At 32.6% G+C, this 15,014-nt stretch overlaps 1 protein-coding gene across 1 annotated transcript; it reads right to left on the reverse strand.

The window, feature by feature from the left end:
• Positions 1–769: 769 nt before the first annotated feature.
• On the reverse strand, positions 770–13,051 carry LOC105328127 (low-density lipoprotein receptor-related protein 12). Its single transcript, XM_011428900.4, has 11 exons — positions 12,760–13,051; positions 11,698–11,745; positions 10,847–10,976; positions 10,205–10,401; positions 9,307–9,441; positions 8,741–8,896; positions 8,023–8,373; positions 7,169–7,288; positions 6,304–6,417; positions 5,913–6,038; positions 770–4,515 (listed from the first exon to the last, which is right to left on the reverse strand). Exons 1-11 carry the CDS (start codon positions 12,779–12,781, stop codon positions 3,563–3,565), a joined length of 2,352 nt encoding a protein of 783 aa, XP_011427202.3. The 5' UTR covers positions 12,782–13,051; the 3' UTR covers positions 770–3,562.
• Between the last annotated feature and the right edge of the window lie 1,963 nt (positions 13,052–15,014).

Here is a 15,014-nt window from a genome sequence, read left to right on the forward strand (position 1 = left end):
ATTTTTTTTAAATAATATTTCACATGAAAGGAGCAAAAACGCGGAATTTAAAAAGAAAAGTCCACTATGGTTCGAACACCTTATGATTCGAACACCCTCTCAGCCGAGTGGTACTGTCTACATTCCTCCGCCTATCACACTGAGCTTTGTCGACACATATCAATCTGAGTAAATCACTTTTATAAATGACAATTATAAATAAATTTCTGAAGTTTTTGTGAAGACCACGAATTTTGACCCATAATGGGCTAGACTCCACTTTAATAAAACAATAATAAAAAAATGAAAAGTTATCCTTTTAATAAATTTTAAAGTACTTTTAGGATAGAGTTTAGATCCATTCGTCTAAAAATTTGCAATTTAGCACAACAAATGGTCAAGATTTAGGCACAAAACGGCGTGTGGCTTAATTTGGACACCTATATCTTTTGTGTTAATAGAATGAAAACACGCATCGTGAAATTTATGGTATAAACAATGTGTACAAGCCAAAAATGCATATTTTATTAACATTTGAATAATTTCTTTTATTGCTCTAAGTGGCGGATTTATAAAGCCTTGTACGCCCCTGTCCTATGCAATTCACCAGGTATGTCTTAAATTTTGCAATTTATGTAATAAAAATGCATAATATCACATTTGAAAAGAAATGGCCATGTAGTTTTCGAGAAGTTAAAAATATTCAATTGTTAATGGATGACGACGGAAAAACCCAATTGCAATAGGTCACCTGAGTTACTCAGGTGACTCAAAAAATGTAACAAGCAGACCATTTTCCAATGTTTTATTTCAATGTTAACAATGATGCATGATAAATGTCTTCTTTGATTATTTAAAGGCAATACATAGTAATCAAGTGGATTGTTGTAATTTATATAAAAAAAAAAGCCCATATAAAATTGCCATTGCTTAAATGCTCAAAATAAAATTAACACAAAATAATTAAACTAGGTCAACTCATTTTTAAATTTAAAAAATGCCAGTCAGATTGTGTCTAAAAGAATAAATGTGAATAAACAAATCCAAAAAAGCAAAATATCTGATAAGTAAATTATTATTATATTCATAAATTATCTCAGCTGATAACAAAGGACTAAGCAAAGCAACAAGAAGCCTTCTCCCATTGCAAGATGTGGTTTTAATTTTAGAACTCATACACATCCAACCATCCAACCACTAACATTCCTTTTCATTTCTTTCTCTATAAAAAGCATAAATGTGTAAAAAGAGTTGGCAATAACTTCATAGTTCATAACTTTAATTTATCTAAACATTCACACATGTTTATACTATCAGCTCACACATATCTACTTGTGAAGATGCAAACTTATGATTTTCTAGAATACATTGCAGCAGTATACTTGAATACTAAAAATATCATTATTACTTTTCAGGCACGTACATGTAGCATCAGGGGGGGCCAGGCCCCCCCCCACCCCACTTTTTCTGGCAGCAACAAATTTTTTAAAATTTACATATAAAAAATGGAATTATCATGGAGTTGGCCCCCCCCCCCCAACTTTTTTGGGAGTGTGTAAAAAATTGATATGAAAATAAGGAAAAATTGAAGTTATATAGTACGCCAGCCCCCACCCCCTGATCTCAATTCATAGCCCTGTAAGATCTGTTTGTATTCTTATTTGATTGTGAATCTTTCGAAAGTACGACCAGGCCCATTGCCTGGAGACTGCTTGTTCTAGGATCTCCTTGTATTGTGGATACCTGTGCCAGAGATCAAAGAGGTTTGTAATATAATAAACTTGCATGTAAAAGGATTTTAAATTAATTGCATGCAGAACCCAAAAAAATCAGATCTAAAAACAAGATCTAAGCTTCAATTTTATGAATATGAAGGTTTCAAATTGATCATTTTTTCCAATAAAACATACTTGAAATATTGCCCTTGATGACTACAAGCTGCCTAAAATACATTATGTCTCCAATTAGCACATGCTAACAAGCTTCAATGTCTAAACATGAAAGATAAATAGAACACAGCATCTCACGACATGATGATATAATTGAAGTTGGTTTGGATGGTAAGAGAATGAAATAAGATAAGGATGCTTGTGTTACACATATAAAAGGCTGAATTACAGACAATGCCTCTAAAACAACCTTATATGACTAAAATATATATCAAGATGTGATCAAAATATAAGGTACAACTTTTGAGTTACATAAATAATCAATTCCTTATGTACAAAAGTTGTCTGTATGTATAATATGCTACAACAATTTAATTATGCTAGGAACAGTGCATCAAGGGCTTGTATTCAAAGTTGAAAATTATTGATATTTAGTCCTGAAATATGTAGCATATAGAATGTCTTTACACACTTATTGCATTTCTGAAATGATAAAGTAACTAGAAAACATGTCTTTCATGTTCAGATATAAACTAAAACAATGCCTTCACAAATGTACATAGCACATATTTTGGTTTTTTACTTTGTTCACCTTCTGAAACTTGTGCAAGTGTTCCACACATAAAAATGTTTCAAATCTTTAATGCAACTGAAATGCCAACAAGATTCATTCTAGATTCTGCAGCTAAGCTTTTAAATCATTGGTGTATCAAAGCATATTAATTTTCAACACAAAAATATTTTGCAGGCTGAAAATTTGGTTTCAGAATTCTCATTTTGAAGCATATGTTGCTTCATTTTTTTGCTTGGGCATTAATTTTGGGTGGAAAATTCACTTTAAATGATAAGTAAAAAAAAAATTCTTATTGTAAATGTGGATTAAGTTCAATTGACCTAACAATGAAATCCCAAAAAAGTTGGGTGCATCAAATAATGATGAAAATAAGAGTGACTGGCATTTTGTGGAAACTTTCCTGCATGATATACTAATAGAATGCATGAAAATTTAAAGTTTGAAAAGAAACTAATCCACAAAATATAAGACACATGAATAAAGTGTAGCCCAAAATTTACAAAAACTGCATACCCTATTCTGAACCTTTTAAATGGAATGTTCAACAACTTACTAATTAAAATCATAATCTGCAATTCTCATTACAGTTCCTCAGTACAGGCAATGCACAGAGCAAGTGCGTTTAGATTTATTTTGACTTGCATTAACCTTACAATAGTCTCTCATACATTCCATAATCAGAGTTCCGTTAAAATGGCATACAATCAAAAGTACTATGTTTGTATTTTAAGGTTCACTGATTAAGCAAGTGGAGATTACCATTAATGTAATGAAGAATCACTTTTCATCATATGTCTACACTAATAGTGTTTTGTGTTACAGGTTGGTAAATAGTAAAAGTGGAGAAATATAAAGAAAGAAAAATCACAATAGTAAAAACCACATCAAAACTAATAATGATATACATTTAGTGCACAAAATTCTTAATACATGAGTCATTAAAAACCATATCTAAACTGATTTAATCAGTACGAGACTCTAAAATAAAACAAAAAGCACCTAACAGTCAACAAAAAACAACCCAATTGGCAATTTAACAACTTATTTTCTAAAACTCAGTGCAATAAGGGTTAAAACTAAAAATATAACAAATCTGTTGGCTGAAATGACCTGATATGCATCAAATTGCTTCAGAACCGGTAAAATCCCCCCACGGGTTGTCTGAACCGGTTGAATTCAGTGAACCGGCTGAATCATGTCTGCCTCTATCCACGTTGCCCTGGTTTTGACCATTTTCTGGAATAAATAAAGCACGGTTGGAATTGGATGGAGGGTTTTCTTCAAGGAGAGTCAAAGCACTGCTGATGTCTTTTGGTTTATTTTTATCCTCCTCTTGAGAAGGATCAACACTATCACAGGATGCTATGGTGGCGTTATCTAGACTACTAACATCAGGGCCAGTAGAGGGACTACTTCTTGGAATATTTGATGAATTTTCACCTTCAGTGACCTCCTTTCCTGGAGAGTTGCGTCGATGAAACTCAGCTGATATTCCAGTTTCCTCCGAAAAATGTACTCGTACCGAGTCTGCACTTGGAGTGCCCAACTCACTCTCTGTGTCAGAGTCTCCACTGTCGCTGGGAAGAAGAGCTGATCTGGAGGAATGCCTTTCTATATTAGAATGTGTACTATTCACAGTGTTTTCTTGATATATAGCAGTTACTGATGTATTAGCACTTTCTTCACTATTGTTTTCACTATTTGTGTTTTGTGTAGGATCACTGCTTTGATCCTGTGAATGCCTATTGCGATTACTTCTACCTCTTCTATTAAGTCTCGGTCTTCGACCAGAAGACCTTGACCTTTCTTCTGTTTGACCCAACCTCTCCATGTACTCTCTTCGGGCCTCTTCATAAGGTCGTGAGGTTAACATGGCTTCATGATATGGTGGAGGAGCCCTTCTCCTCATGAATTCTGCGTACACCCGAGACAGGGGCGTTTCATGTCGTGGACCATGGAGTTGCTGTTGTCTCAAATTGTACAATTTACAGGTGCAGCCTAGAGCAACAACAAGCAACAACCCACAGATAAGAGATCCAGATACAGCTGCAATGATGATCAAGTTGGTTGCTCCTAAAATCAAGACAAAATAGATTAGTATTTTTTAGAGAATTATTGCCTGAAATGTTAAAATGAAAATATTTTCATGACTGCAAATAAAAGATGGATGAGTAAGTGTAACAATTTAGACAGCATAGACTATTAAATTAATATTTAACATGAACTAGTGTTTCATAAAAAATGCATATTATGGATGTGAATGGAATGGATATACAACCTGATATTATCCATATTACTGTGTTCAATGAAATAGTCAAATCAACTCCTTTTATGAAGAGAAAAATTGGTCAGACCAATGCGTGGATCCAGAAATTTATTACAGGACAAATAAATTTTGGTAGAAGGGAGATGATCTTGACAAATTGATAACAGATTTAGACATGAAAAATTCTCCTTTAAAAACTACAAAAGATTCTATAAAATCAGATTAATTGGTATAAACAAACGACACTAAGACAGCTGTAACTGTATAGGGTTCATCTTATACTGTATATTCCTTATATTTCATGAGTACTTAATTCCGGGATCCCCCTGTTTTGTATCAAATCGCAAGAACATAAAATCGTGAAAGCAGAACTTTTATCCTTATTTCCTCACGTTTAATTAGGAATCTACAGTATGTTGCATATTCTTGATTTTACTAAAATCAACTAACATCCTGTGTGTAGATGTTTTTGCTTTCCACTTTTTAAAACAGAATTTTGATTTCACAGTTGACTTGATACAAGACTATGCTTACTGCAACAGTCAAAATTAAAGACTATGACTTACTGCTACAGTCAAATACAGACTATGATTTATTGCTACAGTCAAATAAAGCTAGAATCAGAGACTATAACTTATTGCTATAGTCAAACACAGACTATTATTTACTGCTACAGTCAAATACAGACTATGATTTACTGCTAAAGTCAAAGACTATGACTTACTGCTATAGTCAAATACAACCTATGATTTATTGCTACACTCAAAGACTATGACTTACTGCTACAGTCAAATACAATGACTATGATTTATTGCTACAGTCAAAAAAATACAGACTATGACTTACATCTACAGTCAAATACAAAGACTATGACTTATTGCTACACTCAAAGACTATGACTTACTGCTACAGTCAAATACAGACTATGATTTACTGATACAGTCAAATACAAAGACTATGGCTTAAAGCTACAGTCAAATACAGAGTATGATTTACTGCAACACTCAAAGACTATGACTTACTGCTACAGTCAAATACAGACTATGATTTACTACTACAGTCAAATACAAAGACTATGGCTTACTGCTACAGTCAAATACAAAGACTATGATTTACTGCAACAGTCAAATACAGACTATGATTTACTGCTACAGTCAGAGAATAAGACTCACTGCTACAGTCAGGTACAAAGACTATGACTTACTGCTACAGTCCACTTCATCGCTCCAGTCCCCGCAGTCATCTGTCTTGTCACAGATCCACGCTTCGTACACACAATTCTTATTCTGACACAAAAATGTTCCATTATGTGTTCCACAGGAAGATGGAGCTACAGTTGAATAGATCAAATTTTGAAAAAAACTATCTAAATTCATACTCAAATCAGAAGTTTATGATAGAAATGATGATAATTCTTTTACAGAATATGCTTTAAATAACTGATGCAAAATTTGAAACATGTAATTTTATACCTGTAATCAGAAATGACTCCAATTACATTTCATAAAAAACAAAGTTACCCAAAAGTTGTTTTTTTTCTCTCTACAGTAAAGCTAAGCTGATGAGTTTCCTACATGTTATATAACTGAACTTACAACAATTCTTTTCATCCATTTTGTTGGAGCAGAATCCTACGCCATTACAGCGGTGACTCCTTGGATAACACTGGGAACTTCCCGGACCGCAGGTGTACAGAGTGTTACAGTTTCCTACAATTTTTGTTTCAAATCAATGAGAATGCTCAAGCAAATTTTCTTTAACAACAAAATGTACAATTTAATTCTTCTGGACAATAAAACACATTATTATAAATAAATATTAACAGAAATCAAGCAAGTAAATGATCAACAAATTCTACACAGCAAATATCAGTCTGAAAGATATTTTCAAGTACATGTATGAGTAAGTTTATTCTTGGATTACAGTAAAATAACTTAACATTAACGGTATTTGTTTTGAGTCTATACTACAATAATATTTTCATCATGCTTTCATACTAAATACATACAAAGCAGTTAAAAATATATTTGAATTCTTTCATTTGAATATATTTCATTGCAACACAAACAAGTACAGTGGGATTGGGCACAAGATCTTAAAACTTAATTTGCCATCTCCCTGAATCAATTGTTGCTGCTATTAATAATTAACTGAATACGTTTCCAAAATTATCAAAAATTGCTTAGTGTCTATGAAAATGTACACTTTAGTTTTTAATAATTAAATAAATTATTAGAATAACTATTGTTGAAAATGTTGGTACAATTACCGGTACTAGTTAATATAATCTTTTTTTTTTGGGGGGGGGGGGGGTGTAGATTATATACCAGAATTTCTTCTAAATCTACTCGGGTCTAACTCTTGTCTAACTCTTGTACCTGAACGAACAACCTGTAAAGACTTGCTTTAGTTATAGCTTAATATCCAGCAAATATCAGAGACACAACTTTTGCCTCTTACCACAGTGTATTTCATCCCCTCCATGTTCCTGACAGTCCCAGACTCCATTACACTTGTCCTTAGCATCAAAGCAATCAATCTCACCATTCCCACAGGATACTTGGTTTGACAGACAAAGTCCTAAACATAACAAAACACCACATTTTTCAGCTGATTAAAGGCACCATGCATACATGTACATGCAAGTTTGTAAAAATTATTTTGAGAAAGGACTATATATGATAAGGGCCTAAAATGGCCCCCTAAAATGGACATCATCATTTTACTATCATTCTTTGTTTTCTTAGTACAGATATGTATGTGATGTGTTTACATAATATTCATTTTGGTTCAAGTGCCCGCAATTTAGAAATATGACATTGTAAAGACAACCTTTTCCCGCCATTTCTGCATTTTTAGCGTAAAACAGCTTGTTTTCAAGCAGTTTTTCCTTCCGAAAACATTGAGCGCATTCTTGAACAAATAAAATATTTTAATCAGAGATCTATCTAGCCAAGAGTAATAAGTGACAGTATTTTTTTCCTTGTTCAAGCATGCGCTCTATATTTTCCATTCGTAAATAGATAAGAAAAATGTCAATTTTTGGCTGATTTTGATTAAATTATAGAAATGGCGTCACTTCTGGCGTCATATACTGCCAGTGAGTGCAAATAAATCAAATAAATAGATGAAAAATATATTTTATATCAACTCTTCTAAAAAATTATTTAACATTTTATTGTACCCGAAACACTTAAAAAATGGCGAATTATGGGGGCCAAATTTAACTCTTATCATATATAGTTCTTTCTTAACCAAAAAATACTTTTTTCCCCCCTTTTGAACAGAATTTTATATTTTTCTGAGTGACATACCTTTTCTCTGATATGTAAAGTTGAAGCCCTTCTCGGAAAAGCTATCATCAGAATGGAAGACAATAGTCATCCAATTTGACTTGGACTCCAGCTTGGAAGGAGGAATGTGATTTCCGTAAAATGTGCCTAAAATTTGATCACTCTCTTCTTCTTTCCCATCATACACTATGAGATAGTCACTATCAGCATTGGCCTGAACAGCAAAGTCAACGACCCTGAGTTGTATACGATCACTGGGGATCTGCATGTGGATGGTCCATTTGCAGTTCATTCCAGGAGGGTAATCTCTGGGGTAGAGAGGTGATGTTATATATCCATCTTCACTATGAATGTGAGCGTTGCAGTTGATACCTGGGGAAAAAAGTAAGAAGAGACCATGAATCTATGTTTCCAAGCATACAATCTTTTACAAAATTTAGATTTTTAGATTGAATGTTGAGTTTTAATTTAATAGCAAACCAGAGAACAAAATGATGTGCTCATTGTAAACACTGATATTTTAGTATTATAAATAAATTTCAATCTCATATAGTGTATAACTAGTATTCATAATTTGTACACACACATTTAAAAACATTTATTATATTTGAAGACAGTTAAAAACACTTTACAATCATTTCAAATCATGAAATATTTTCATATCCAAAATCAAGAAATTATTATGTTGAGTTTTTTTGGCATTACCAGGGTATTTAGAGGTTGTGAGGGTGTAACTTACTGCAATTCTGTTCATCAAGTCCCCTATAACAATCTTCACTGCCATCACATCTCTTGGCTTCAGGCAGACAAATGAAGGCACTGCTTAAGTTTGAATAGCAATGGAAAAATCCTTCACCACAGTTAATATTGGATGGTGATGTTGGAATATCAGTGGCTGCAAATTATCAACAACAAATAATATAGAAGTGAACACAATCAATAAATACCAATTCTACAGTTTTATATAGTTACACCTTTTCAGATTAAAGAGAGCCATAAAACCCTAAATCATCTACAGTCCACATTTGCTTTACCACTCGTTGTTAAAGTGTTATCCTCAACAACGTACATCTAAATTGGCTATTACAAATACAAGCATAACAGGTATTTGAGATTTATAAAAATTGTCTAGCAGTACATGTGTTATAAAACTTTACGAACAACCAATAATCATAGTTTAATATCCTTTATTTCATAAAACATTTTACTTAACTCTTCTAAACAGGTGTAATGTATGACATTACATCGTATCATAGAATACATTTCAGGGAACCCAATAAACACCTGGGTAGCTCTGGGTTTTACCTGAAGGACACGTCTTTGCATTCTCATCACTGCCGTCTCCACATTCATCTAGTCCATTACACAGCCACTTCTTCAGTATACATCTGCCACTGTTACAACGGAACTGGTCTGTCTTACAATTTCCTTGAGGAGGACCTGACAGAAAATATCCATTGTCACAAAGCATGTCAATACTATTAGTTACATGGTTTGTAGTTGAACTTATATGGTTTATATATGGTCAGTAAATTCCATATGGGGCAAGAGGGGAGCTCGAGCCCCCAAATGGAATTTACTGACCATGCATAAACCATATTAAGTCAACTACAAACCATGTAACAATTATATCTTACCGACTGTCTTTTTTTTTTATGATAAAAAGTAAATAAAACAATGGAAATCAAGCTTTCATAACAATATTACAAGTTTCAATTTGAGTACGAAACCTGACGTTATAATGCTCTAAAAGGATGCATAATGCTCGAAGGGGGTAATATTTCCTACTGACTATGTATGGAATATACATAGTCTCCATGTGACTGCTGTTAGCCAATGACTTTCTTACAATTTAGCAGGAGGTAAGATTTAGTCAAATACACTCAGTTCAGACTGACGTTAGATTTAGAACATGTCAGAGATTGTACAAGAGATATGGTTATATATGATTTCAAATGGAATGCCAAGAAAATGCTTCATATTTTATAAAATTCACTTCTAGCCTTAAAATCTGAGAAAAGGGCTTTTATATTTTGACATAATGTAATGGATCAGAACCAAAAAGACAACCTAAACACATTCACAAGATCTTTACACTAAATAAGGCAAGTTTTACCACAACGTACACTTAGTGACCATGTGATTTAATATTATCTTTTTTACATAGATTTCTATATCCAAATATACAGTGATTGTTTCTTACCCCTGATATACTGAATCTTAAACCCTTTTCCTGATATCAATCCATCTGTGTAGAACTTCAACCAAACATGAGATGAATTAGAAATATAAACAAGTTGTCTGTTATTTCCACATAACTCCATGACTGGTTCCGGTCCAATAGTTAGAGCATCTCGATTACAAGAGCCATCATCACCGACCTCTATATCTAGGAATATGCTGCAACAAACATTTCTTAACTTTGATATGCAGAAATTAATGAATATGATACCAACTAAAAGGTAAATAGAATCAATTCATATTTCATAATTAAACATAATATCCATTCCATTTTTCAATGTGATATCACCAAAAAACATTTTTGGTCGTTTTTTTATTATGTTTTAATTTGCCAACTTGGACTTTTGAAACATTAAGTTCACATTAAAATCATCTTTTTCCCTTGTTCATTTTGAGATGAAATATTACTAAAGTTAAGACACCCTGACCTGAATTTCATGTGCAAGTCTACTGGTTGATGCTATAATTCACAGATTAAAAACTAAAAATTTCCAAGGCCAATGCCTGTTACTGATAAAGACAAATTGCACATTTACATTTTTTCCTATATAGAAAGCACAAAACATCAATTACATTTGATACAAGCTGATCTGTGTTGCCTTACCTCAAGGTAATGATCTGCCCTTTTGGGGCAGTAATGAACCACTCAGAGCATGAGTTGGGTAAATATCCTAGAGGAAAGCCTGCTGATGTTATGATTTCTGTTTCCTCTTTGTATTCATCGTGAAAACAATCTGAGAAATTTATAAATACTGGTAAATCACTGATGATATATTATCATAGAAACTACCGGTAATACAAAACAATAAACAAAGGAAAACAGAAATTAGAAGCAAATACCTTTCTATATACAATATGTTTATCTTAACTCTTTTATTACCTTGCTACCAAAAGTTGTACATTTCTTTTAAAATTACCTGTTACTTTATCTTTAATATTTAAATAATGTGATTGTGTGCGCAGCATGTTAAGCTCTAATGAAAAAAGTCAATTTGAGTGAAACTGGTTACTGTGTGTGTAACAACTACTTGTATGCACTTCATGTACATGTACATGCATGTATATAAGTCAGTCAAGAGCATCACTATAAACAGGTACACTGATATTTTAAGGGACATTTAAATTGTACTTCTACACTGATTCTTATTTCATTAGTATTGCTCAATCGCATAAGCTCAAGTAGAAATACAAAAAAATACATATATTCCCCAATTCTTCAGAAAGCCATCTGGTACATGTGGTATGCACTGTAAATTTAATAGCTATGATCAAATTGTAAAATGAATTATAAGTTTGCTTTTCATTGTGACAGCAGGAAATCTTGCTACAACTTAGGCTTATATGTTCTTCCTTTTAGATACAGCTGGATTGAGTGATAAAAATGAAACACCTCCTTGAGTCATGTTAACTATTTTTACATATATAATAGGTCACTAAAACACTTCATCTACTTACCCTTTGAGTGACTGAATCTAATGATGAAAACACATAATATGCAATATCCTGAAAAAGAAAAAATGTGATGTAAAATAAGATAAGCATTTCAATCAGAAAAGGAACAATATGTGATCCTTTATAAATAATGCTGAATCAGAGAGAGAGAGAGAGAGAGAGAGAGAGAGAGAGAGAGAGAGAGAGAGAGAGAGAGAGAGAGTCTGTTCAGTGCATATCTTAAAGGTCTAAATATGCTAAAGGCATTCTCGACAACAATTTTTAAAAAATTTTTCTTCATAAATTTACGTGACATATTTACGTCTTATAATTCTGAAATGGTAGAACCATGTGTAATTATAATCTAAAAATAAATTACAATTTTCAAGATAATAAGCTATAGTTAGTTGTTTCTAAAATTATATTTCACACATTCAAGTTATCTTATTAAAAAAAAAAGAAGCTTCACTCTAACATTCCCATCAGGCCTATGAAAAGGTTCTTCCTTTGAAAAGTACTAAACCTAAAAACCCAACCTCTAAAAAAGTAATCGAACAATTGAACCATAATGTTTGGCCAGAGACATAAATAACAGATATTGGCAACTGATCGAAATCTCGCGGAATCCCGCGGCCCCTATTGTAAAGTGTTCCCAGTTTATCAATGTTTCTTTGATGTGCATAAAGCATACAATGTAAAAAGAAAATGGAAATTCAACCAAATACATAATACATCATATATTGTTATGAGTGCATCCTTCAAAGAGGTACCCAATGTGATATTAAAGTTTGAGAGTAGATGGGGTTACAATGTTGTCAAATCAACAATTACATGTAATAATTTAGAGTTGATCATGCATCACCTTAATATTCATTTTGATTTAATTGTCATATGTTTGATTAAATACATTTATACTACATAAATTTAGGTCCTGGCATAGTTATTTTAAAACGTTTTGATTAAATCAGCTGATTTAGCTGGGACATACCATAACCCAGTATCAGATAATAACATTGCAAATGTAATAAAAAAAACAAGGGAACTTAAGAATAGCAGTTGATTTAAAGGTCTAGTATAAAAACTCACTGAGAATGATTGGTATATCCATTCTATATCCGGGTTGAATATCTTTTTTATTGTCATTTAGTCGAAGTTGAAGTTTCACGATCCCATTTCATGTTGTCCACGACCATTTATCAACGATTTTTAAAATAGCTGCAGCTAATCTTCGTAGAAAACATCTAAGTATTAATTAAAATGCGAACAGAACAAACTACTGGTCATTTGAATATGTTTTACGTCCCTAATGTCATTTTAGCGTTGATAACAGTTGCTCTCATTTGTCGGCCATACTACTTCCGTATGAGCGAAATGTCTTCCGGTTTGTAGACGTAGTGACCAGGGATAGTTTCAAAATAGGAAATATACATGTAGATATCATTTCGTGTTCCACACAAAAATTATGTGTGCTGCTAATATAATTATTTGCAATACTTTTTTCACCCTTAATTAGGAAACGAACATACTATTTGCCTCTTTTAAATTATAACTATAGAATTAAAAATATCAGTTGCACCTTCCCAAACCAACTTTAATTTAGGGTTTCTGAGCGGATCAGAAAACCTTGATTTGGAAGATGGTAAATTAATTGAGAATCAGTTACTTTTATTGTCAAAAGCAAAAGTCCTAATCTTATTGCCGGTCCAAGATCATCGGGCCCTTAATTGTTAAGGTTTTTAATTCAAGCTCTACTGAACATGCTGAATATATACTAGAATATACTGTGACGTGTGTGTCCCAACTTAATGTTTTCGCCATATTTTGACGGTTTTCAAAAAAAACAAAAAAAACCCCAAAAAACATATCTGTTAAAAGAAATAAAATTGAAATCATTGACACATCATCTCTTTTCACCGGAAGAAAAACACAGATTTCTTATGGAGATTTATTGTTTTTCCACTTGGAATTAAGTCTCTTGGAAAATCTTGCACAATTTTTAAATTAATCATTCGACCTTAACTTATATCATTTATCTCCATAGATTTTTATATAAAGACGCTTTTTAGCCAACCAAGACAGAAAGAGAGGGCCGGGCAATTCAAATAATGCAAAAACATGTACTTTTTTCATTCTAGTAAATGTATATTGTGTATACACTACGAAGCAAAAAAAATCCTGTGACAGATTTTAGTTGCACTTTTGTGTTATTTTGATTCTATCTGCGCATGTCTTGTTATCTTTAGAAAAGTGGACAGACATAACCCTGTATCCAGTGAAAGAAGACTGTGTAAGGCCATGTATCTGAAGAGAAGATGTATTGTGTTTTTTTACTATCATTTTTTATTGAATTATCTTTGAAAGTAGTTAAATTGTATATGACAGATGGGATATTTACCTTAAAAATTAATATATCCCGTGGGGAAATAATAATTCCCTTGGGATGAAATAATTTTCCGACGAGATATTTTGGAGATTAATCCTGTAAGATTTTCTAAAAATCATACAGGAATTATATTTCTAAAAGGATTTTAAAAATGTATTTTCTACACGGAATTTAATTTAAACAGGGCTTCTCCTACAGGGGATTGAGATTTCCTATCGGATTTTGAAATCCTAGTGTGGGAGTCTGCATGATTAATATCCTATCGTAATTTGAATTCTTACAGAAAGTTCTTATATTTCGGTCAAAAAAAGATCTAAAAATCCATAGGAAAATCGTTTTCCTATGAGAAAATGATTTTCTTGTATGGATTTACATGCATTATTTATTTTTTTTTTAAATTCTCACCTAACAGGTGAAATACATCAATAAAAAGTGGTAATGAATTCTTCAAGCATGATATATTTCATTTTTTGACACATGCATAGAGGCTTAGACGGATGCAAAATTGTCACCTTGGCACTGGCATTACTTCCCAGCCCAGTGTTATTTATAAATGAAATAGTGAACTGTCTTTTATCCTAATGCAAAGCGAGGAGATTCCGCACATGAACAAATCCGCTAATGACCCGTGCCATTTTAATGCCTAAAACGGTTCATATGGGTATCTTTGCCCTTCGTCAAAATCAAAGGTTAAATATCGAGTTGCAAGCAAGTTACAAACTTTGAAATTATGTGTTTTGTGTTCGAACAACTCTGGAGTCTTGTTATTGTTTACATACTAAAATGTGTATGTTAATTGTATTGGTATAAGTTTAGTTTCAAATGTTGCTTCATTCCTTTCGTTTTATTTATTTATGAACACGTTAACTCCGTTTTTGATGTTTGACACCTCTGTATGTATCTCGCTTGTATATTGTCTTACTGTCACCGTATAAATCCAATTTACTGTCAGCTGCTC

This window comes from Magallana gigas, chromosome 3 (assembly GCF_963853765.1).
Source record: "Magallana gigas chromosome 3, xbMagGiga1.1, whole genome shotgun sequence".
NCBI lineage: Eukaryota > Metazoa > Mollusca > Bivalvia > Ostreida > Ostreidae > Magallana > Magallana gigas.